The 27080-nt window shown below is 40.8% G+C and overlaps 1 protein-coding gene across 2 annotated transcripts in view; it reads left to right on the top strand.

Moving 5' to 3' along the window:
* The window catches only part of exoc6 (exocyst complex component 6), an 88043-nt gene extending 63931 nt beyond the window's left edge, over window positions 1-24112 (top strand). For both annotated transcript variants that reach the window (XM_080455009.1, XM_080455010.1), the window contains 3 exons: window positions 8228-8301; window positions 17648-17760; window positions 18547-24112. In XM_080455009.1, the coding sequence (XP_080311135.1) occupies window positions 8228-8301; window positions 17648-17760; window positions 18547-18679 (320 nt within the window). In that variant the 3' untranslated portion in view covers window positions 18680-24112. The remainder of the gene's footprint in view (window positions 1-8227; window positions 8302-17647; window positions 17761-18546) is intronic.
* The last annotated feature ends 2968 nt before the right edge of the window (window positions 24113-27080 follow it).

Below are 27080 nucleotides of genomic sequence, written 5' to 3' on the forward strand. Positions count from 1 at the left end.
AAGAGAATCCCGGGGGAAAATGGGAAGTTTGACATGTATGTTTAGGACCAATATATTAAAACACCTGAACAGAAAACACTTGTTTAATCCATAAATAAGATTCTCAGTGCAAATTACTGATTATTAGTAGAATCACTTTCTCAGCAAGTAAGATCTCATTTATACAACAACTACTCATGCAATAGCTTAAACGTAACCTAGAAAGGTCCACTCAGTGGAGTGCAGATCTCCACCACAGAATCTCTGACATCATACTGACGACATCATATTGATGACATCATACTAGTGACATCAATGCGGAACTCCATATTTGGGCAAATAGAAATAGAAAAATATTCACTCTAAAGAGATATTCACTATATATATTTTTGCCAGACCCAGGGGGTCAGGCCTACATGAGGCTTTGTCGGTCCCCCTTTGCTATCGTTTTCGTCCATATATGGATGAAAACGTTTTCTTACATGTCCCTCTTTTTGATTGGCCAAGCTTAGCGTGACGTAGTAGAAACCATTCAGATTTCCGGCCATTCAGATTTCAACCACTAGGGGTCTGGCAGTACCAGGTCCCCTGGTTCCCTTGTTTTTAAATATTTGGGGACGTACTTCTTTGCAACTGCCAGTGTGCGCAAGAAACCTGGCGCTGAACAGTGCAGTGGTTTGTGAGGCACAGATATACACACACAGGGGCAAAAAACATGATCCCCCCCCTTGCCTTCGGCCTAGCAAAGATGATAATGCAGAGGTGACAGAGCCGTACATCCTAAATGATTGATTGCACTCGCAGCGAAAACTACCTAGCCTGAGAGTGAGAGGTGTGTCAGGAGAGGTGTGTCAGCGTGAGTGCCTGTGTGTGTGTGTGTGTGTGTGTGTGTGTGTGTGTGTGTGTGAGAGCGCATGTGTGTGTGTGTGTGTGTGTGTGTGTGTGAGAGCGCATGTGTGTGTGTGTTTTGTGAGTATATATAGTATGTTCCTTAAAATCCTATCTTGGCAAACAAGAGAAAGTGTGTGAATCTCTAGCAGAATGTCATAGGTTGAGTTCTGTTGGGAACGGTTTGATCTCATGTTCCTGGAAATTCCTCTGCGTGAGGGTCAGAACAGGGCCATGCTGCCTGTGTGTGTGTGTGTGTGTGTGTGTGTGTGTGTGTGTGAGAGGAGATTCACAAGGTGTTCTTTTCTGGGTCTTGTCTTACACAGAACACCTGTGGATTACTTAGCAGTTCACCCTTTTCTCTGCTGTCTCCTCCCATTCCCTCCCTCTCTGTTTGTATCAGTTCATCCCTTCATTGTTGAACGTCACAGATATTAATGATAATAGTGGTGGTGGTTCTACAAAATGGTTCGCCTCTCTCTCCTGACGAGCGGAGTCATTTATACCACGTTTTTGGCATGGACAACACGATGTTAAAATGGTTCTCTTTGCACATTTGGAATATGCAAAAGTATGCAAGTGTTTTTCTCAAGTTTAACGGAGAAAGTCACCAAAGCTATCAGAAAGTGTTTAAATACACCAGCTCACTGGAAAGCCAGCGCTGGATTCTCTGGGTATACCGCTTAGTGTTACCATTGCTACTAACCACCTAAGCACTATTCTGTACTGCTGCTTTATGCAAATATTATGTGGTAATAAAGCAACATAATAATAATTATTATTCTTTGTTTGATGTTTCACAGTGGGAAAAAAAGCATCAACCTTTATGAATGAGGCATCACCAAATTAACCCATTAAGACCGGGAACGCATACTGTGTCATTTTAGATTTTGTTTTTGCTATAACCATCATTTTATACTTTGGGCTGTTAAAAAAAAAAAAAACCTGCTTGTAGATCTGCTATTTTTTTAAACTCTTGAGCATTTGTGCAAATCTTTGAACACATATTTTTTGAACATTTTTTTTACTCAAATCTTTGCTTCTGGAGGTCCCTGGAACAAAATATTTTACAAATGTTCGCTTTGAAAAATATATATTCAAAGATTTGCACACATTTTCATGATTTTTCAAAAATAGCAGATATACAAGCTCGTAGCGCGGCACTCGGTGCCGCGCTATGAGCTTGTATATCTGCTATTTTTGAATAGCCAAAGAAATCTAAAAATGGCACAGATACTTTCCCGGTCTGAATGGGTTAATAGTTTGATGTGAAATATTCACTGTTGCATTTTCAGATTGTTTATTCGTCACGCTCCTGGCGTGTGTCGACTTATCCACTTAAACGGTATATGGTTGACCGTAGTCCCTCAGGGCTCTATACTTGTGTCTTTTCTGTTATTGTGGGGAAAGCTTTTGCTGAAAATAGCTTATCGACAAGCTCACGAACAAGAGTTCAAAAGCCTTTAATCCCTATCCGTGTGGATTAGAATTGGAATCACTTAGATATCCCATCTGTTGAATTATCTCGGCAAACATTACGTCAATAAGAAATATATACATTTGATTACCGTAATCAAACTCTATCTTTAACACATTGGCTGCCAAAAACGCAGATCTGCGTTCTATTTTTAATAAATACGTGGGCTGCCAAGAACGCAGATCTGCGTTCTATTTAAAAAAATAAATAAAAAATAAATAAGTTTTTTTTTTTTTTTTTTTTTCTTCGTTTTTTTTTTTTTATTTGACCCAAAGACCAAGGAGATATGATTGTTCGAAGATTTAGACTCCTATCCACTTCCTTGTTAACTTAAAACTTAAAAATGCTGTATCTCAGCTCCTGAGTCCTTTTTTTTTCTCAATGAAAAATCTCTGGCAGGCTACAGCTAAAAATCTGAAATAATTCTGGCAGTCAATGTGTTAACACCCAAAACTCAAAGGGATTCAAAGTTTTGAACTTTGGTGTTTATTTACACTACAGCATGTGTTGGAGTTAGAGAGAGAAAATATCACTTGGATAATGTAAGTGGCCTGCATACACATAGACCAGGGGTCTTCAGCAGGGGGTCCGAGACCACTAGGGGGTCCTCAGAGTTACTACAAGGGGTCCGCCAAATCTTTGTGTGAGATGATTTTTCTTTTTACCATAACCACTTGAACCCTAGCATCCCTTTTCTGAGGAGAACTTAAGCCAAAAATAGCAGATCTACAAGCTCACAGCGCCTCGCGCTGCGAGGCGTTGTGGGCTTGTAGATCGGCTATTTTTGGCAAAGAGGTATAGGTGTAGAGGGAAAAAAAGAGCAGACCAAGTAAACAAGAAAAGTATAATCTGAAACACAATTTTATACAATATAGAGGGGGTCCCTGTTTCATCTCTCTCTCGGCTAGGGGGTCCTTGGTCTGAAAACGTTGAAGACCCCTGACATAGACATAGACACACAATCGCACTCTCCCTCACACAAACACACACACACACACACTCACAGTCTCTCTGAGTCTTTGAAGTGACCCCATGTTGTGTTTAACATGTCGTGTGACATGGCGTCAGACCAGTGACTCTTGCATGAACCTGTGCTGGTATGTAAAAAGCCGCGGTGACAGACAGACAGACCCTCTCGGTGCCTAATGGACAGTCAGTGGGCTTTTTTAAACCAGCGGCAGCAGAGAGCTCCGTGTTGTTTTTAGTGATTCAAAAGACAAGCGCCAGGCTAAAGACTTTAATCCGTGTGTGAACAAAGTCTCATAATGATGTTTTGATAATGTTATTGTTTTGGCCCGGGGTCATGTAGACTGGAGGTTAATGGAGAGGAGTTCTCCAAGGAGGAGAGAGAGAGAGAGAGAGAGAGAGAGGAGTTGAGGAGTCTTGAGTGGCCTGCATGTCAAAGGTGGCTTTGACGTGTTGTCGACTGCTTTAAAGGAGTAGTTCACCCAAAAAAGTACTTATCTTCTATCAATTACACAAGCCATGAAGCATTTTTTTGTTTGTTTTTATCGCATTCCTAAGCCAATCTTTTTTTTTTTTTGTTAAATTTGTATTGATTTTTTACATATTTAAACAAATATGCGTTTCAAGTACAGAACCATCATAATTGAACTCAGTATCCCCCCCAAGCCAATAATGTGATGAGCGGCCCAGTCTCCGGTAGGAGACTCAAATGCAGGTCTTTTGAGTCTCCTACCGGAGAGACCGCCCGCCAGTCATCAAATTATTGGCTTAGGAATGCGATAAAAACTAAAAGATCTCCATGAATTCAATGCTTCATGGGGTGTGTAATTGATAGAAAGTAAGTAATTTTTGGGGTGAACTACTCCTTTCAGCCAATGGTTCTCAGACTTTTTCATGTCGAGGACCCCCAAAATGTAGTTGTATTTGACCACGGACCCCTAATTGAAAATATTTTGTGCCAGGGACAAAATAAAGTGGTCAAAGTGGTTGAATTGATTTTGATGCTTTATTAACTAATTTTGCTGGGGACCCCCTGGAACCCCCTCAATGACCCCTCTGGGTTTCCTGGACCCCACTGTGAGAACCAATGCTTTGAGCTGTCAGAAATAGGTCACTATTGGTTGACGTTTTATATTTAACCCTTTAAGACCTGCTATCGTTTTACACTTTGGCTATTTTTGAAAAATCGTGAAAATGTGTGCAAATCTTTGAATATATATGTATTTTTAAGCGAACATTTGTAACACAAATTTTTGCTTCTGGGGGTCCCTGGAACTAAATATTTTGAGATGGGGGTCCGCGGCCAAATACATATCATTTTGGGTGTCCTTGACATGAAAAAGTTTGAGCACCACTGATATAGAAACATACGTGTTTCAGAAATACTGTTAGGATTTAGAAGACATTTGTAGAATCGGCTTCAGGTCTTAATGGGCTTAAAGTGCATACTCTGGTCATGACGTAAATGCAGTGGAGTGTTCTACCGTGTTATGCTATATACCAGGGGTACTCAACAACAAATCTTGAGGGTCCACAAATCATTTTTTGAATAAGGCAAAGGTCCGTTTATTTAAGTCGGTCAATCGAGCCAAGCTTATCAAATCGGATCCCCTCCCAACCCAACCAACTTAATAAAACTGGGGTGCAGAGCAGCGGCGCAAATCTGGGTTGAGGCTAGAGGGGGTCCCCCGCGCACGCCATTTTCTTTTTACATTTTCCTCTAATCTAGCTAATTTGACACTGTGTTATGTTAATTCTTCATTATTAATAACTTACGGTGCATAAGTGGGTTCAGGTTCTATTAAATAAGTATTTTAAATTATTTTAACATTTATTTTTATTATCCTAAATGACTTGGGGGGGGGGGGGGGGGGAGTCCAATCTGAAGATAGGGGGAGACAATTCTCCCGAGACAATTCTCCCCCGTACCCCACGGGATTTCCGCGTCTGGTGCAGAGTATGAAAACATACATGAAATCAACAAAACAACAATTCAAATACTCCCCCCCCCCACACACACACAGGTGTCCCGCGGTCCGGCCCTGGATCGCGGTCCGCCTGTTGAGTACCCCTGCTATATACTTAGTGTGACCTGCAGAACATTTTCGTAGCCCTCTACTAACCATTTCATCCATCGAAAACGTGCCGGCGTATCTCCATGCATGTCGTGCAGGGAATGATTACCGTATCCCTCCGAAAAAACCTAGAACACACCGCTGTAAATGTGTGTGTTGACAGTGTATTCTAGGACAGTGGTTCTCAAACTTTTACATTTCAAGGTCTCCCCTTAGCTCTGACAGTGTACAAATGGACCCGTTAGGGTCCATTTGGTTCCATTTGTACACAGTCAGAGTTACAGACTTCTAAGGGTCAATTTAGACCCCCCTAAAGGAACCCACAGAGTCCCACTTTGAGAACCACAGAACCCACTTTGAGAACCACTGTTCTAGGAGATCTCCAGGTTCATACTGTACCTCAAGGGTTGGACTTGATTGGGTCATTTCCAACGTAAGAACAATTAGTATTAGTATTAGAGGGATGTGTTTGTGATTGGACGGATATCGAATGAAAACCCGAACCAGCTGATATCGTATCCTGGGAGCTGGGACAGTGAAATCTTAACAGGTTGTGCTTGACTGTACACCACCATGCTGTGTTCTGCTGTCTATATCACCCTGCAATGTATTAGATTAAAGTGAAAGGGAGATGGTGCATGCACTCAGGCAGAAGCCATATATTGTGTGTGTGCACGTGTGTGCACATCTGCAGCTGCGTGTGTGCCTGGGTCAGCCAAAGTTCAGTGCGGAGTTCAGTGTTCGAGGGAACAACACGAATGTCACAACAAGGCAATATCATGTGTCCTTTTCTGTTCTACTGGCTTCCATTGTGATATCGACACTAGTGAATTCCTGCAAAGCGCCAGGGTCTGTCATCTTATCCTTTCACTGTTGCTTATGACTTCAGGGAATCCATTGGCTTTCCATGGCATTGGTAGCCGTTACTGTGAAAGGCATGGCTCAAAACAATAGATTGAGGTTTTCGTGGTCAACACACACGTTTGGTTTTATGATAATCATGACCCCCAGTTGTTCTACAGGTTCATATTTTCTGTGGTTATAATATTGCTTACCGGCAAACTTTAACCACTTCAACCCTCGCGTCCCTATTCTGGGCATGTCATAATACGCAAACGTTCTGCAAAAAATATCAGTTGGGCTATTGTCGGTGAAGAGATTTGGTGTAGAGGGAAAAAGGAATTCCAGGTCAACTAACCTGATCTCTCGATATCTGATGAAAAATGGTAACATCGAAAACATCATCTTAACCTTACCCAATTTTAACTTTTGACCCGGTGTCCCAATGTTGGCCCAATGTCTCAATGTTGACTCACAACGCGTCACTGGAACTGGCAAAAAAAGACTCGCGTACTTTTCCATATTCCAAATGGAGCCCTGAGAATGCTTTTAACATTGTGTTTATAGCGACTCAGTTCGTCAGGAGGTGATCGGTAGATCATTTAATTTTTGCCATTTGTCATACGACAAAGTATAATTATAGGACTTAAGTGGTTAAGCCACGCTGACTGTTAAATGACAGCGTTTTGGCACGACTGGTGCCGCTGTGCAGCCGCCTACATCGTTGTTGTCGGGCAGAAACCTCTTGTCTCCATATTCATAACTTTTTGTGTTTTTTCATAAATTAAAGCCCTACTTGATTATACTACGGCGTCCCACAAAAGCATCAAAAGTAGCAGATCCACGGTGGCGCAGTCGGTAGCGCTGTCGCCTCACAGCTAGAAGGTCCTGGGTTCAATTCCCGCCGGGGACGCTGTGGGCGCTGGGGGCGTGTTCTCTCCTCCGCGTCATCAGTGCCCATACCCTAGATGGGGTTGGTGAAAGGGCCTTTCTGTGTGGAGTTTGCATGTTCTCCCCGTGTCTCCTAGGGTAGTTAATACCCTCACAAAAACATGCAGTAATCCTGGTCACTATACTGCCTCCCCCTGGTCAGCCAGGGCGCCTGATGGAGGGGAAAGGAACTGGTTGGAATAACGTGTTCCTTCCACGCGCTACGTCTAACCAGGGAACCTCCCCCCTGTCGGGTGATAAGAAGCGGCCTGCTTGCTCCTCATGCATTGAAGGAGGCATGAGCTTCAGCTTGGGCTCTCCCTAGGCTGGCAGAGGGAGAGTAGCGCCCAGGATTACATAGGCAATTGGCACTGGGTGAAAAAATATGGGTTACAAAATCGTGGGATAAAAATTATAAAAAAAAGTAGCAGATCCACTGTTATGAATTATGATCTTTATCTGATTGACCCAATACACACATGTGGTGAATCACTCATCTCTGTAAGCATAAGATACCCTGTGATACGATGACCATACTTTATCAGTGAGACTGATGTCTGTGCACAATGATACGAGATGCATGTTCTATTCCTATCCATACTGTTCTTGTCCTTGTTCCATGTCTTTTGGTCACGCCATGTGTCCCACTGTCCAATACTGTATATATTTCTGTGTGTGTATGTGTGTATTAAACTTCAGAGCTTGTCGTGTCATCATGTTCTCGTCGCACGGGACTCAATTGAAACATCACTCACCACCCTTAGTTAGAGGGAGACTCTTTAGGGACCAAATGGTTGGTCAACCGAAATCACAACATCCACAAGCTCGAAACGCGGCGCAAAACGACTCGTTTCGAGCTTGTCGGACTGCTACTTTTGCTATTTTTGCATTTGAATCCTGAAAAGTCACTGTTTTGGACCGACATGCTTGTTTTCGTTGTAGGGAGCCAGTGGTAACAGGTGCACTGCTTCGCCCCATTCTGGCTTCTTGTGACTTCTTGTGACTCAGTTAACAGAAAGGTGGAAATGACTTCTAAGTTCTAACGCAACGCTTGTTGTTTTAATTTCCTCAGTGTTTGCCAGCTCAGAGCCGGTCCCCGGTTTCCAAGGAGACACGTTACAGCTGGCCTTCATCGACCTGCGACAGGTAAACCTCTACCCCGGACATGACATGCCATGCCTGCCCCCTCTCTCCTCTCTCTCTTCCTCTCTCTTACCTTGGATGTTTATTTCTCCCTGTTAGGCAATACATTCTGCTTTAACCCATTCAATCCCGGAACGCATCTCTGTTGAGCTGTAACCATTGTTTTATATTTTGGCTATTCAAAAATAGCGGATATACAAGCTCATAGCGCTGCACTCTTGAACATTTGTGCATATCTTTGGATACGTCTATATTTTTTAAACGTATTTGTTTTTACTCAAATCTTTGCTTCTGGAGCTCCCTGGAACAAAATATTTTACAAAATATATATATTCAAAGATTTGCACAATTTTTAACGATTTTTTCAAAAATAGCAGATCTACAAGCTCATAGCGCGGCACTCGGCGTCGCGCTATGAGCTTGTATATCTGCTATTTTTGAATAGCCAAAGAAATCTAAAATGACACAGATGCGTTCCCGGATAGAATTCATCGTATTAAATACTACGATTCATTTATACTGTATGAGGCCTAACTAAACCGATCATTCAACTACTTTAATTTAATACATTTTCTGTCGATCAATAAGTCATCTCCATCATACCTTTGAGCTGTTGTACTCTCTCCTTTTGCTCCCCTGGTACATTCACCTCTTTCCCGCCCTTTTTATTTGACCCGCTCCGCCTCTCATCCGCATTGTTCTTCGAAGCCCCGAGGAATGACCACTTTTCTTTCATTAAAAACGTCGTCTCGCCTGTCTTAATTTATGTATTTCACTCCCTATCCTGCGTCACATTCTTGTGTATTTTAATAGCTCTATCTCTTCACCAGTCTCCACTTTATTATTTGGCCCTCCCGGGCGTGTTCACCTTTTTATCCCCCTGTCCTAAAGTTCACCTGCACCCAAAGTTCTGCATAATAGCCTCTAATAAGGTGTGTTTAAGAGTGGGTGTGTGCTATTATTGGCTCCTTTACTTACGCGCCCATCAAATTGCAAATCTCTTCCCCGCTTCGCATGTGCATACACATAACGCACACACACACAAACACACACACACACACACACACACACACACACACACACACACACACACACACACACAGGCACAGGCATTGTGAGTCTGTGCAGTGGATGGGAGTGGTATGTGAAGTGTTGCTGTGGGTTTTAAGTTCATAATGTAGCCTGTCTGTATACTGACCCGTTAATCTGACCCTGAGGTAGAGGCACGGCCCGGAATCCACAGGCCCAGGTTCATGTAGAGGTGACCCACACTCACAGTATTTAGTCCAGTATGTTCCATAGATATCGTCGCTGTCTAGGGTGGAAACCTTGTATGTTAAAAAAGAAATACAATAAAATTTTGAACTTTTCAGAAATGGAAATTTAGTCACAAGCTCAAGTTAATCATTTTCATTGACGAAATATTTATAAAACCCACAGACAAACACTTTCACTTTCAAAATAGTAAAAAAAAATAGCCGTTAGTGTTGTATGACAACATTAACTTTTTTTGTACTTTTGAACAACAAAGTAGGGCATTCATTTAGAAAAATAATTAAATGTTAAAATATGGAGATAGAAGGTTTTTGTCTGACAACGACGATAGACTGTACATGCAAGCCCAAAAAATATATAATTTTTTTGGTCAGTCAGTGACCGCTAGTCAAATAGCAGCCCTTGTTACTCTGTGGAATCTAGAGTTATTTTTCTTTTCTTTTTTGTGCAGCTGTAGGGCTTGTTTTCCTGTGACGTTTGTTATCACAATTGATTTGACAATGCTCTGTTGAGAGAGTGAGAGAAAATCCCTACACAGGTTCTATTTACTGCTATTTGACCTGTTAATCTTAGCCTTGGGTAGAAAGAGGTTGTGGAGGCATCAACAGGTTTAGGTTACATGGAGTTCATCCAAGAGTTTCCTTTTCCAAAAAGGATATGGCCTCCATTCGGCGGGGGTGGCGGGGGGGGAGAAATGGAATCCCTGTTTTACTTTACCTGTAAGTCTCTTAACTCACTTAAGTAAGCGATAGCAGAACATTAATTTTGAATCCTATTTGAAGTATTGCAACTTACTTCAGTCATCAAAGATAGCAAAAGTAGCAGATCGACAAGCTCGAAACGCGTCGCTTCATGCCGAGTTTCAAGCTTGTGGATCTGCTACTTTTGATGCATTTTGTGTGACGCTTAAAATATGTAATTAAGAGGTTTCTGCCTGACGCCAAAGAAACATTGAATAATGAACTTAAGCTAATGTTTAAAAAACTGGATGTATAGCATTTGGAAGTGATCTATTCACCTGTAGCCTAATTAAAAATGTAGCGTAGTGTCACTTCTTTCTTTATATTCAAAGAAAAAACTACGGCTTTGGTGCTGAGCCAAACTGCAAAACCGCAGAATCATGCAACAATTCAATTAGTGATGCACGATATTATCGGTAGCATATCGATATTGGCCGATATTTCATTAAAAATGCAATATCGGTATCGAACCATGTCAAAATAATTCTGATTGACCGATATTCTTTCACCGATCTTTCACAGATATTTCACAGATATTTCACCGAAATTGACCAATATTTCACCGGTATTGACCAATATTTCACTGATATTGTTGCAAATGAAGAAAAAAAAAAGATCAGCAATGAGCTCAATATAATATCTCTGCTGTCCAGCCTGAAACCGCTAACTCCAAAACGCTCATTGTTCAGGAAACGAGAAAACAAAATATAAGTTTTTCAGGAAATGAAGAAAACCTTATATTTTTAAAACAAATCAATACTGCCTCATCAAAGTTGGTATAGTGACTTTATATATTGTCAGATACTTGCATGTGTCATTATATTATCAACACTTTACCCAAATCGTGGGTAAATCAACACTTTACTCAGCGCTAGTGGAGATAGTAGTTTCAGACGAGCAGAAATCAAGCTGAAATGGAGTTGTTGTCCAAACAATAGCTCCACTCGCTGCTGAGGGAGAGGTTTCAGCGCGACAGAAATGCTATGAACGCCTTTCTTCTTGTCACATTGCTCTCCTCATTAAACACTTCATAGATTTTAGAAATATAATTACTTGTTTTCATAACATTAGCGTCAGTGCTAAGTTTGATAAACAGGTACACTGCATAGTTTTAACAGACTACGGGGAGTTTGTTTACGTGATCCTCCTCCTGGCTCACTGCGCAACGCGCTTTACTCATGCTGTGAAAAAGCAGCATTGGAGAGGAGAGGGGGGAGTTGTTTGTTTTTGACGTACAGTTTGAGGATCCAATGGAGTTGGGAGTTTTCGTCAGAGGCGCTTTTTAATACTTTTCATTGGTTCAAATGTTTGGATTTTTTACACAGACGTAAAGGGTGTTCAATAGCGTTGAGTTATGAAAAAAAAAAAAAAAAGCTGAAAATGGAGTTAGCTGGTTCATCCCGGACACTGACGATATATAATAATGTAATATATCGGTATCGGACAATTTGACCCTGCATATTATCGGATATCGGTCAAATTTCAATATTGTGCATCTTTAAATTCAATCTTTATTTCAGACCCAGGAAGAGCCACATCACAATTAAAAACACAACACAATAAAATAACAGAAAGGAAAATAAAAAGTAAACAGTTCTGTTGCTGCTGTGATTAAAATTGGAGCATTTTAAAAGCGAGTTGCCCCCCTCCTTGCACCTCTTTTTTTTATGAACAATGAATGAAGGTGGTAGAAGTGAAATGTGTAGCTACTTGAATTAGTTTCCAATCCAATTTGTAAATGTCTTGTCTATCATAATTTCAGCATGATATCGTTGCTGTCGGGCAGAAACCTCTCTCCATCTAACTTTTGTGTTTTTTCATAAATTAACGCCTTACTTGATCATACTACAGCAGAAATAGCAGATCTGCAAGTCGATGGTCGATCTGCTATTTTTGATATTTTTGAATTTGAATCCTGGAAAGTCACAGTTTTGGACATATGAGGTTTCCAACCGACAGAGACAAAATGTCTTGTCTAATGTCTATCATAATTGCAGCATGATATTCATTTTATTCAGTATCAGTTTCCATAGCTGCGACAAATAACTGCACTTCCCTTTTCAGCCAGGCAACGTTCATACCAAATCAATCATGCCAAAGAGTCAAACGAAAGAGTGAGCCAAAGAGTGCAGATGAGAAAATAACATTAGTCAATTAATTCTCAAATAAAATTGCTTGCACATTCACCCTGATGGAATGCCTTTTTTAGTCCTATATACAGTGCTTAGTTGACTGTGGTCCCCCCATGGGCCTCTACTTGGTCCCCCGCCTTTTATCCGTCTACACCAAATCTCTTTGGTGAATCTAGTCGATCTACATGCTCACAACGCCTTGCATTTCGATGCGTTGTGGGCATTTTTGTGGGTATTTTTTTCTTCTTCTTTCTGCAGAATGTCCACCAATTTACACCTATGACATAACCAGAAGAGGGACGCTAGGGTTCAAGTTGTTTAGATGTTAGTTCGCGCACGGAACGATTAGCCTAGAACAATATACAGTAGCTTATATAACACATCATTATATGGGTTAGCGTGCCACACTGGTAGACCCGTTTTATCTAACAGTGTCTCATATAGGTCAGATGACCCTGCTGACCCCTGTGCTGGACCCGTCGGTCCGTTCAGGTTCACTGGGGGTAAGGGTACAGTAGAGATGAAAAGAAGGAAGGGAGGAACTGCTCTGGCTCAGGAGGTAGAGTGGCCGAGGTGAAAGGTTCCCGGTTTGATTCCCGGCTCCGACTGGCCTCGAGTTTGAAGTGTCCTTGAGCAAGATGCTACTGAGCCCCTAACTGCTCCCGATGAGGGTGGTGGTACAGTACGCTAAAGTATCAATACTGCAATGTAGAAATACTCTGTTACAAGTCAAAGTCAGGAATTCTAAATTTACTTGAGTAAAAGTACAAAAGTATTGGTATAAAGAATTACTGAAGTACCAAAATTAGAAAGTATTGATTATGCAGAATGTTCCATTTCTCAAGTTTTCAAATGTATAAAAAATCTTTCGAAAATTTCAAATGGTCGAAATGTATATAGGGCTGAAGTGGGTAATGAGTGTTTTGTAATAATAATCCAAATCTACAAAGTAAATAGTAACTAAAGTTTTCAAATAATTGTAGTGGAGTAAAAGCACTTAGTTACTTCCCACCACTGTATGACTGTAACACACATTGTAGAGCACTTTGGATAAGGGCACTGTAGGAATGTGGAACAGAGCAAAAGGGGACAAGAGATAGACAGAGAGAGCTATATAGATAGATGCAGTGTTTGTGTTTGTCTGAGAGGGAGAAAGACAGTCTTGTTAGAACAAAAAAAGCAATGGCTTCCTTCTATGGAAAACTTGTTTAGTCCTGGTTTAGTGTGTGTGACGTACTGTAGAAGATGTGTGGAAAGGTAGATGGAAGATGGAATAGAAAGAGCAACAAACAGTGATGTAGAGGAGGAATGTGATACTGTAGCTCTCCTCATATCTGTTCTGTTGTCGTCTCTTCACAGCTTCAGCTTTATACTGTACATAAACATAGACCGTTTCCCTGTTAACAGCTTTATTTTCACATGTTGCGTTTGTTTTGCTCTTTTTTTTTTATATACTTGGGATTTACAGGGTTAAGACTCTACCGAACTTACGTTTACCTGAACTATTACAGGTAAAGTACAGCTAAACATAATTGTGTGGTTTATAATATTTTGTGGACGTTTGAATTTTCAATATTTTCGACACGTTTCTACTCAATCTACACTTTGGAATGCATTAAAATGTAGCAATGACGTTTTTTTTTGGGGGGGGGGGGGTTCTATTATTTCAATAGTGGAGAGAGACGGGAAACGGGAGAGTTGGGGAGTGACATGCAGCAAATCCGCCGCCGGGCTCGGGAGTTGAACGCGGCATCAACGCCCCAACAATGATGTAACTTTGACAACAAATTGACAAATTCAATGTGTTGAATGGCCTATCTCAAGGAAGTTTAAAATCTCTGCATGTTGATTTTCCTACAGCAGTGACATTAATGGATTATAAGGTTATTATTGGGAAATGGTGACGGCAATGACAATTATACCATCAGTAACAGTCAGTGGAATAAACATGCAAGACCACCAGTTTGGTCTTTTAACCACATGAACCCCAGCGTCCCTATTCTGGGGAAGAATAGGGACGCTATCTACAAGCAGACAGCACACTGCAAGCAGATAGCAGATCTACAATCTACAAGCTACAAGTGAGCTTGTAGATTGGCTATTTTTGGCAAAGAGATTTGTCGTAGAGGGAAAAAAGGAGGGGCCCTAGTATATACTGTACGTCGACTGGGGGACTCCGATCAACAAAGTATTGTGGGGTTTAGAAAGCTATGTTGATCCTAACATGGCTCACAAGTAAAGTCCAAATTGACCTTGGTTCACACATTGCTTGTGTGGGACGAGTGTGTATCCTGCCAACGAATATTTGTCCCATAGCACAAATATACGTGATATACGTGCACAGGAGAGTAATTATCTCTTCCAGTTCACTGGAGAGTGCATAATGACTGAAAGCGGCAGAGTGCATCTCTTTATGTATTTACTTTTCTTCCCTCTCTGGTAATTGAAAGAGAGTAAATACGTCCACAGGCGAGACTTAAACTCAGGCCAACCTCAGCCCGCCTTGTGTCCGTAGGTCAGAGGTTAGGACCTAATAGCTTTATGTTAAGTCGCTCCCGAGGAGAGGAGAGGCATGAGGGAGGGAGGAGAGAAGAAGAGAAGTTGTTGTTTTTTCTTTTCTAGCTCACCATTCCTGGCCCTTAGAAAAGGATGCTTAAGTTCCCGCTAACTACTTCATAGTAAACGAGAATCAATGGAAGAGCGGTTCAATAGCCAAGCCTCCCAAGAGTACTAGTTTTTTTTATGCCCCGCGACAATACAGGTCAATGGGCGACAATAGAACAGAAGCGGGACGTTCAAAGTGAAGTGTCAGGAGGCAATAAAAGGGAATGGGAACACGAGAGGAGCGTGTAGAGTTTCACAATGCCGCCCCCGTGTTATTGTCTAGAAGCAGAAGGCGATACCTTCCACTTTCACAATAGAGCATAACCTGGCGATGATTTAATGGACACCTCGCTGTTGGGAAATGTAAACACACACCCAACACACCTAACTCATTCCTACACCTCGGCAGCTGTCTAGCGCACGCACCCCTCTCGCTCTCTTTCTCACACACACACACACACACACACAAACACACACGCACAGGCACACATCTCGCTCTGTCTGTATCAGAATAGCTAAACATCACTGTGTTTTGTCTTGCATTATGGTTGTGTTTACTACTGTGTCATTGTGATAGCATGACCGTGCTTGTCTGAAAGAATCCTCTGAGATTACATTCTCTGGTCTAGACTATTATCTTCAATGTGTTTGGTCTCGCCTGTTCAAAATCGAGCACTTTTAACCTGCTGTTTAACCCCATTTTGGGCTTGTCATTATAGGTGAAGATTAATAATAATAATAATAATAATAATAATAATTAGAAGAAGAAGAAGACTATATAGTCTTAGAGAAACGGACTTGAGTTACAACTGTACTTCGATAGCTTTTTTCCGTCTACACCAAATCTCTTCACCAAAAGTAGCCGATCTACACGCGTTGTGAGCTTGTATATCGGCTACTTTTGGCACATGTTCCCCCCAGAATTGGGATGCTGCGGCTCAAGTGGTTAATAACTTCATTAACGCATCAGGTGTCCCCTAAAATGACCCTAATCATTGCTAGAGTCATACTGTATATTCTTTGGGAGTTATAGCTGCATTTATCCTGTGAAATTGTGTAGGCTTTAAAAAATATAAAGTATATTACAATACATGTCACAAAAGTCACAAAAAGCTAAAACATGTCAACTTTTTTAACATTTTGTTCAGCCATACTTCTGGGGATACAGAGATGTTTTAAAAATTGTTGACAGGGAGGTGTGGCTTGTATTCTTTTCTATTGACTTGGGAACAGGGTAGCATTGTTCAGATATCCATTAGCCCTTTGCACTATTTTACAAACCAAATAGGCTTTCTTGTAAGAGCAGTGACCCTTGAATGATGACTGGTTTTCTGTCCAAATGGCTGGTATAGTAGACTAATCCAGTGGTTCTCAAAGTGGGACTGTCTCTGTATCTTTAGGGGGGTCTAAATGGACCCTTACAAGTCTGTAACTCTGACAGTATACAAATGGAACCAAATGGAGCCGTATACTGTCAGAGTTAAGGGGGGGTTCTTGAAATTGAAATGTTTGAGAACCATTGGACTACTCTACCACCCCGCAGTAAACTGTGTGTATCTATTGTACACTCCTCATTTCTCTATCAGTATTTGCCAGTGTAATTATCCATGTGTGTGTGTTCCAAAGTTGGGGAGAGGGAATTTCAGCAGTTTTCCCCTTCACTGCATCCCTGTAATGGCCCTTTCAGTTGGCACCAGGTGTGAATAATGGCATTAGTCTTAAGTCTCTCTCTCTCTCTCTCTCAATCAGCTGAATAATGGTATTAGCACTAAGCTGTTCTTTCACTGCCTCTCAACACGATCCACACACCCAGCTGTTTCACCCAGTCACATTAGCATACACTAAGTGTGTGTGTGTGTGTCGGGGATAATCTCCATTAGGTTAGCCAGGGGTCGTGGGGATCTCACTGCATTTTACACTTTACACTAATTGCCACCCCCATCCCATATACACACACACCTCCACCTCCTCTTGACTCTCTCCCTCTTTCTTACCCTCTTTCCATTCCTCACACATGAACCACATGAACCCTAGCGTCCATGTTCTGGGGGCAAACATTTGGCAAAAATAGAAGATATACAACCTCACTACGCGTTGCATTTAGATATGATGTGAGCTTGTAGATCTGCTATTTGCGTGACTTTTGCGCGACACGATGTAATGCGACAAAATATAAAATAGTGTGTTCCTTTGTGAAATGCCGTATTTCTCATAGATGAAAACGCATTGTGACGCATATCTTGTAGATTCACTATTTTCGGCAACAACGTTTGGTGTAGAAAAAGGAGCGGACCAAGTATAGGTATAGTTGCTCTGTCGGGTGGAAACATGTCCAAAACTGTTACTTTTCAGGATTCAAATAAAAAAATTGCAGTCGCAGATAAAAGGAGCAGATCTAACCAGCTCAAAACGCGGCCACAGGATGGGGGCATTAATATAATTAATAACTTAATTGGAATTATGCCTGATTCATACTTAGTTGGACGCTGGTGTTGTGCACCAAGAAATTGCATCATAAAATCACTGTCCTCCTCGCAAGTACTGTATAGTAATGCAAGCCTGTGTGTGTGTGTGTGTGTGTGCATGCGTGCATTCCAGCTCCTGGACCTGTTCATGGTGTGGGACTGGTCGACCTACCTGGCAGACTACGGTCAACCCACCTCCAAATACTTGAGGGTGAACCCTGCCACCGCCCTGGCTCTGCTGGAGAAGTGAGTACAACTCCTGTTAGTTATACTGCAGTACAACAGGTACAACAGTACTCATACATTTGGATGGATTCAAGGGCGTGAACAGATATTCCCTAATGGCTGTGTTGGGGATGTATGGTGAGCAGCTCACGTTTGGACACAGCAAGACATTACATCCTCAAAATCTAATAATAATAATAGATCAGTCATTAAATTCACTACTGTTACACTGGTATGTCTGCGATGTCTCTTATCTTCTCTATGCTGCTCTTCTGCTTTGTTAAAATTCACCCATGCTATCGCTTCTTTCTTCATTATTTCTTTCTTCCCTGCATTCTAACTGCTACAGAGTCTACAGAGGGTAGGTGACGCTTCCTCTAGTTGTGTATGTGTGTGTATGTGCGTGTATGTGATCGTGTCTCTTATCTCAAAGTTGTTAGTTAGTTGTTTGACCGATTTTGTTTCCCGTATTGTCTATGTCAAATGCATCATCTGATGTAGGCTAGCAGAGTTTTTCCCATGCCTAGAGAGAGTAAATTCTCGAGACACAAAATGAGAAGCGCTTAGGTTAAAAATGAGCAAAGTTGCCCTTTTACCACCAAACAATAAACACACATTCTCACTCTTGAACTCTTCAATAAATAAAAACATGAAGGGTTGCACTCAAAAATAAAAGTCCATATTTTATTATTCCATATGCCTCAAGATGACAGACGTTTCACTCTTAACCTCTCATCGTCCTCTCTCCCCCCGTCCTCTCACCGTCTCTCTGTCTTCCTGCCTCCCACCTTTCCTGTCCTCCTCCAGAATGAAGGACACAAGTAAGAAGAACAACATCTTCTCTCAGTTCAGGAAAAACGACAGGGACAAACAGAAGCTGATCGAGACGGTGGTCAAACAGCTGAGGAGCCTGGTCAATGGGATGTCACAGCACTCCTAGACGCGCGCACACACACACACACACACACACACACACACACACACACACACACACACACACACACACACACACACACACACACACACACACACACACACACACACACACGTGCGTATACATGCTGGAGGGAAACACATACACACAGCTGATATGAACAGTATTCAAACGCTAGAGCAGCTTGGTCAACAGCACGTCACAACAATGCTTCAATGTGACACGCGTGTAGAAGACTGTCATCCATACACACACACACGTAACATGAGGGATACCTGACAAGGACACACACACACATGAAAGGGACTAGATAGGCACACAAAACAGACACTTACACAGGAGTGACATACACGAGAACATAGGGCACAAAACTACACACAGCCACCCACGTATACAGATATCAGATATACAGTACAAGACTGAAATACAGTGTAAATAAATAACCTACAAAGACCTATACTAAACTAAACAGTTTACTGAATACAAAAGAAAAAAAAGAAAAAGTGGAATGAACAGAGAAATGTTTTTAATGTCATTTGTAATCACTACCATAAGACAAAACTATGTTTTGTACATTCGTGGGAGTGCAATGATTGTAGCGCCACAGAGGCAGGGTGGTGTTGCGTTTTAAAATGCACAGTCAGTGACAGGAAGTACTGGGATATTATGAGTTAATGTTTGTCCCTTTTTGCTGTTTGCACATCTACTACAACACAGTCTTTAGGACATTAAATGCCTTCCATATTACAAGTAACATTAGCATAATGTCAACGGCAACAACAAAAAATACAAACTGAAATGCATTGTCCCAATACTTACACTATTGACCCTGTGTGTGTACAGTATGTATTGTACGTACGTATGCAGAGTATGTATGCACAAACTCACTGCTGAGTTGAAGCCTGAGGTGGATGGACGGGTAGATGAATGGATGATGATGTCTAGAAAGACTGATGTTCATGACGAAAGGTGATTTTTATTTTTATTTTTTTCTCAACATTGGCAGCATTTGCTTGACATTTGTCATGTCTCTGTCTCTCTCTCTCTGTCTGCTTCACATTTGACATTTGAGATTTGTTAGATGAGACACTGAATGGGAGAAAATGACAGATTATTTCAACTGCACACAGAGCATCTGTTAGGCTAGCGTGTAGGGGTGGGACGAAATATCATGCCACGAAATGTTGTGCTATAAATACGTGACGGCACACAGCGTAAAACGTCATTGTTATCCGTGTCCGTGTGTCGTACACAGACTTGCCTTTGACACAACTTCTAGTATTGTTAATCCACCATAGCAGCTAGTCAATAGCTTTTCATACAAATATCAATATAATCTCAAATATACACACTGTAGTTTAACATGTTTATTGCGGTCTAACACTACAGGCTCTGTGCAGAACTATAGTCCCGGTTTCTCTGAGGTGGTATATAACCTTTTCCAGTTCAATTTCCTGTAGTGTTGCTAGATTGGCACGGCAGCAGATGTGCTTCCGGTTTAACTTTGCTGCCGTGCCAATTAAGCGGAAATACCACCTTCTGGAAACCGGGACTACAGTTAATGCACAGAGCCTATAGTCAAGCAAACGAACATCACTTAACAACAACCTAGCAGCATATCCGCTGGAACTACTTCCTGTCGCTAACCATACAAGTTTGCACCTTTCAAAATAAAAGCACATTGCAGCGTCAACTCAGATTCCACCAACGTTAAGCTACAGACCTAGTTGGGGTTGTGTGCATCCCCGGGTATATGGGCTAGTACTGTTATAATATTGAATCCTATCGAAATCATGAACCCAATATTATCGTGTATCGCATCGTGAGCTGAGTGAATTGTCACACCCCTGCTAGCGAGGGATTTGACCCGTGACCCAACGGTCACAGGGAGCTCTCTCTGACCACTGTGCCACCCAGGACTTGAGTACTGTATAGTGTGTCATCCTTATGAACCTCACTGTCTTCAGAGATTGTATTGATAAGTACAATAATTCTAGATGAATGAAATGTCTTTTTATTTTAAAAATGAGGACCCTATATTGCACATGTACACAAATGGTTTTATGTTGTATATTGTATATATTTAGTTGTTTAGCATTATTGACTGGAAGGAAGAAAATCGTGAACTTTATTCTTTCTCTTTTCTTTTCTTTTTTGCATATTGACATTTTAAGAGAGAGATAGATGGCATGCTTCAAAGCTTCATCTCACTGATGCTTTGAGTTAAACCCCACCCCTACAATGAAGGATGTTTGATTCATAGATATAGACTTAATACAATGAAATACAGTATGTACATTTACTGTAGATGCTGTATGTCTGAAAGGTCCATGGTTCAACACTACTGTACACCATAGATACTTCCTTTTAAGGTTTAAATAGCAATGTTTAAGTCTCTGCAGTGTACTGTATGCCAGTAAAAATGGACCCTTTGCGATTTGTCACAGTAAAAATTATTTGAATGGGAATGTCAAGTCTGCCCACTGTGATTCTATGAGGTTCTGGTCTGAGTTACTATACACTTCAGTAGCCGGAGGGAAGGAGGAGGCCTCTAATGTTTATCTGGGGTTAGATTTGTGATGTTCCAAGGCTCCCCGTTAAAACCACACGTTTGGTCACACAACCAGTGATGCTAAAACCGCCAACAGGTACATTTCAGAAGTGCCATTAGAGTTTAAAAAATAATTGGTGAAAAGGTGATCCTAACTGATCATACTGGGGCAGCTTTACCCATGGAAAAATATGCTGCAGTACACTTAATTGTCCTTTCTGGGAAAGACTCAAGTTTGACTTAGTTTGGGAACCAATTCAAATAGAGTTGTGGCTGCAAGTTGCCTGGCTGGAATTGTATTTGTTGCCTCGCAGCATGGACTTCTCTAACATTATATCTATTGGGTCTTCACTACGTAATTGCAAAGGCAATACTGTATGTAGATTTCTAGGCTGCCACTGTGTGCATGCTCAAGCAAAAGCAAACTGCCCTGTAGACAAACATACAGATTGACTCTACACACAGTAGAATCCTCAGTGTTGGTGTAAATTTAGTAAAAAAAACAACATTTTCTTAACCACTTAAGCTGTATTGGCTATACTTGTCCGTTTGACAAATAGCAAAAATGATCTATCGATCTTCAACCTCACAACATAGTTATTTGCTCAGTAAGCCAGTTTACCACCCTGCCTGCCTACTCTGTTGGTCTCAGTGTTAAATTAACACCGAGGATTTTGCTGTGTAGAGTGTCAAAATGCACATCGCACAAATCAATTCCAGTTCCATTCCTCTCTTATTATGTCAAAAATAGGGTACATTATACCCTTAAACATAAGTCCTATTATGTACCTACCCAAAGTAAGAGAAAACACTTTAGTTATTTAGGCATTATCTATAACAGTTCGATAAATTGCATCCCAAATTGTGTATTTTCGTTCCTCAGGGTAAAGCAAAGCTTTAGAATCTCATACTCAAGATACTTTCCACAATACACAGCAATAATAAAAAAACTGGTCCATTTCCAGCCTCACTTGTAGGCTGATGCTTCTATTACCTTCAGATGGCAAAACATTTTATAAATCATGTTTTTATGCTGTTATATTTTGGGTCTGTTATACTTTAAATAGCATTTTTGCACTGAAGAATAATATTATTTAAAGTTAGTTTTTTTCCCCTTTTTTTTTATTGTTTTGCCTTTTTTTATTATTATTAAATAGTAACTTGTAAATGCCATTGTACATACTGCATATTTTGTAAAGAAAACAATACCGCAGTTTGTCTGCTACAAAAAAAAGCAGGAGGTTGACACTGTGATATGCACCCTCCCTCGACAACAAAAGTAAATATGTAATTAATAATATGACTTTGATTTTCAGTTTGTTGCTTTCTTGGCAAACACAGTTAAGTGAACGGTAGTGAGCTAAAAGATTTAGGCCCGGTTTGTCTCCACTCACTTGCATGGCTGAAACAGGAATGCTATGTACCGTACTAGCATAAAGCCTGAACAACATTCCAATATACTACCATAACAACGGTCCTAATCATTTGGGATGTGCCTCCCAATGCAAAAAATAATAATAATCTGTTCCCATCTTTGTTTTCTTGCTTTTCATGTTGTGGGCATAATATTGTACCAGACATTTGAGTCCAGGTGAAATAAGAAGGGTTCACTTGGCTCCCTGGTGTACACCGAAACAATTGCCCCTGTTAATGCTAACATATTACATTTAAATCATTGAAATTGGTCAAATAAATATTTATTAAATAAATGTGCCCTCCTTGAGAACCACTACAGTAGATGAATGAACCTGATGCTCTTCAGCTTGGCTTTGAAAAATAAAATCTATCATTCTGGAAACTTCATAAAATGACTAACTTGATGGCTCTGCCGGAACCTCAGCCTATTTGTCTGCCCCTGTGTCCATTAACCACATGAACCCCAGCATCCCGGTTCCTTGGCATGTCATGACAGGTGAACGTTCATAGAAAGTAGGCAAATATTTGTTGAAGCGGGCTTATCTACAAGCTCGTGACACGTGAGGTTGTAGATCAGCTATTTCCGGCAAAGAGATTTGGTGTAGATGGGGGGGGGGGGGGGCATGGGGCCAAGGATAGACCCCTGGGGGACCCCGGTCAATGAACGATATCGGGTTTAAGTGGTTAAAGCATTATTTAGCATTACAGTTTAAGTGTTCCAGCCTCTCCTTATCGGGTTAGTCGTGTCATGCAGTTTCCTGAATGAGAGATGTTCTTCCTGTAAAATAACACTAGTTTCTGGAACGCTCATCAATACTTCCATCTTGGCTTGGCTGGGGGTAGGAGTGGAGAGGTTAACTGGTTAGCCAAGTTGGTGGACGTTGCCATGAAAGCCATGATGTGGCCATGAATGCTTTTCCTGCCTTTGAGCGCCCACACTTCTGCAAAGTCTTACTAATTGCTTATAATGTGTCACATCACCACATGACACAACAATTACATCAACCAACTACTCGTATTTCTCTTTATGGTTCATATAGAGAGCAACCATGGTGTTCAAGGAGGCTTGTCTGCCAACTTATTTAATCTTTTAACTTGTTCTGTGACCTCCCCATTTTTGCATCCCCGGTGCAAGCAGAAGCAGCACATTGCAATTTTCACGGTCCTCTGCACTATTCAAGATGTCAACAGATAAGACTATTAACAATGAAGTTATGAACTAATGAAGCATTCAAGTCTCCTTGCAGGCAACCAAGTCTTCTTTGTGGACAAAATGTCATGTACTGTACAGTTTTCCTTTGCCCTCCACAGAGAAGGAACAGAGATAAGTCCATTTTGAAATTTGAGCGAATTGTTCGTTTAACACCTACAATGTTTTTGAATAAACCACCTTTAACTGAGATGTCATTTTTTTCCTGATTCTTTGTTTTTAATTTTGTGTGCTGTAATTAAAACAAAATGTGTTCACTCAATCGTTTGGTCTACTTATTAAAAAACAACCTTATCCTGCGTAGGGGAATAAGCAGCATGTACTAAGTAAGTAGCCTCATGTGGCCCATAGCAGTGCATGTTGTCACCAATACTGGAAAGGATTACAGTTCTATTCCCTCGGAAGCTAAAATATGCACACACTCCCCCACCCTGACCTCACACTTCCCAGAACGGGCAGTCGAGCAGTGGGCACGCAAACACACTATTCGAGGTGTAAGGTCGGTGTGGAGTCAAGAAAGCACCTGTATACATTTTATCGTACAGGAATTACTGTCTATATTAATATACAATATTTACGGTATTTATTTGCATGTCAAAAATGTATATAAGAAATCTTTAAAAATATCAGTCAGTCATCTCTGTTAGTCAGACTTTAGTCCTGTTAGTCAGATAGCTATATAGGAGGAGACTTGCATATATTTAACATAAATAATCCAAATATACATTATACCTTTTACAATTTAGATGGAGAGTGACAACTAGAGGTCTTGAACCACAGACATTCAGGTTACCAAGCACTGACACATTTCTTGTGCTACAGAGCAGCTTGGAAGATAATGATGTCAACAAAATACTTAAGCAAATATGATTTGGATGCAGACCAAACATTTTCCAAGCACTGGTGTCAAACTAAGAACCTTGTGCTTACAAATCTGAGTCACAATGAACCCTGATCATGGACGTACAGATTCAGTCATTCTGTCAGGGAAAGTGTTGTGTGACTTTCATCTTTTGACATGCTCCCTCCAACCTCAAATATGACCCAAAACATTTCGTCGATGTGAAAGACTGGATGGCACAAGAGAAAAGGAGAGACAATCTGAGGGTTGGGGTCTTGAATCTTAGACTTTTATTTTGTGTGGTGGTCACATCTTAACTCCTAGCCTGGCATGGCCAGACTAATATCACTTCAAAAAGAAGCAGGAGAATTTGAACCCACCACCTTTGGATCTTGTAGACAGTGTCTTAACACAGTGACCTACCAAGCTGCCTACAATGAAGTTTTCCTCCTGTTTTACAAACAACGATATAAACAAAATATATCCGAAATAAACAAAATATATCAAGATACGCATTTGAATTTATTTCAGTTTTTATATATATTGTTGTTTGTTGTGCTGTTGCTTGTCTGGATTGTTTATGGAGCAGTTTGAAGCACAATGGAAACAAAGCTCTAGCTTTTTTGTGATAATCCATTGGGCTTCAACAGAGTAACAAGTTCAATAGCTCACTGTGTAAAGACACTGTCTATATAATCAAAGGTTTTGGGTTCAATTCCCACAATTCGCTGATCTACTTTTTGAATCTTAATCTTAATCTATTAAGAATCTTACAATATCTTAATACTTTTGAAAGTTTTAAACACAAATCTTTCTTATGGGGCCTTATGAGTATGTGATTTTTATTTATTTTTTGTTAACCAAGGAGTTAACTAGCCTGGTTCCAGACAGAATTGCAAAGAAATGTGCCCTTGGCAGATTAGGTCTGGCCCCTGTCAATAGAGATCTGATTTCTCTCCCTCCGAAGTTGTGAGGGACCACTTTGATCATCAACTTCATGTTCAAATGTGTTTACCTGTAGTCTACAGGTAAACACACGATCTACAGGCTGTAGATCGTGTGTTACACTAAACAAAAATGGTGCTAAATAGTGCTAAAAGTGGTTCTTTGAATCGTGATTATGTTCTACTAGACTTAGGTTCTGGCCGCTACGCTACCCTCACACCTACGTGGCACCACCGATCCTACCAATATGTCTGAGTCTGTGCTCAGGAATGTGTCAAAAACAAAAAAATCTCCATGAATTCAAGGCTTCATGGCGTGTGTAATTGAAAGAAAATAAGTAATTTTTGGGTGAACTATTCTTTTAAATGTCTTGTTCAGGGACACTTTGGCATATTGCTCAAACCTGGAATTGAATTTGGGATTAATGGTTTGCCAGGCAGGCTCTCTAACCATTCAGCTATGGCCACATCATCAGCAGAGATTCTAAGGCAGTTCTACTCTGTAACAGTAAAGGGGTTTCAGGGGAAACCAGCAAAATGAGGAATAATATAATAAAAGACTGTCTTGCTAATAAAGTGTCATGTCTCTAATTTTTTACAATGCATTTGATATTACCTTTATATTATTTAATGAATTATGCATTTCATCCTCTATATATTGTCCAGCAACCTTTATGATAAAGGCGAAAAAAGATAGTAGACCTGCGGGAGCCAGATTGCTCAGATGCCGAGAATCCGTTGCTGTGATTCGATCCCATGATCTTGTGGTCTGAAGTCAAGAGCTCTTCTGACTGAGCTATGGATAGAGCAGCCACATAATAAGCAGAAGTCACACTTTCAACTTCCACCCTCAAAAACTTTATATTTGAAATCCGAACGTTTATGTAGATGAATGAACGGGTCAAAAATGGAGAAAGTGCAAACACCTAAAACGTGCCTTAAATGTATAGGAAGGGGGGAAACAATAATTGACAATTATGAATTATGAATTCCACTTAATAAACTTACAATATCACTGGTGGTCACCGTTCACTTAGGCTACGGGGTTGGGAAAAGCCATCTAAAACTTAAAATGCAATCAAAAATCCATAATTCAAGTTGCACAAAGATGTGTCTTTTCAACAGACGTCTCTACCCACTGGGCACACAATACAACAACGCCCAAACGCCGTGCATACGCCGCCCATACGACGTCCGAGTCAGACGTGTGTCGACGTCGTTTCAACGTATTTTTTGCAAAACAGCTGCTGACTAAGGTCTGACTCGGACGTCGTATGGACGGCGTATGGGCGTTGTATTGTGTGTGCCCAGTGGGTAAAGACATATCTGTTGAAAAGACACGTCTTTTACAACTAATGTGTTTTTATACTTATTATATTATATTATATTATATCATATTATATTATATTATATTATTATAAATGATATGACCTCATACAAATTTA

Source organism: Gymnoscopelus braueri, assembly GCF_963280865.1.
Source record: "Gymnoscopelus braueri genome assembly, chromosome: 17".
NCBI classification, from domain to species: domain Eukaryota; kingdom Metazoa; phylum Chordata; class Actinopteri; order Myctophiformes; family Myctophidae; genus Gymnoscopelus; species Gymnoscopelus braueri.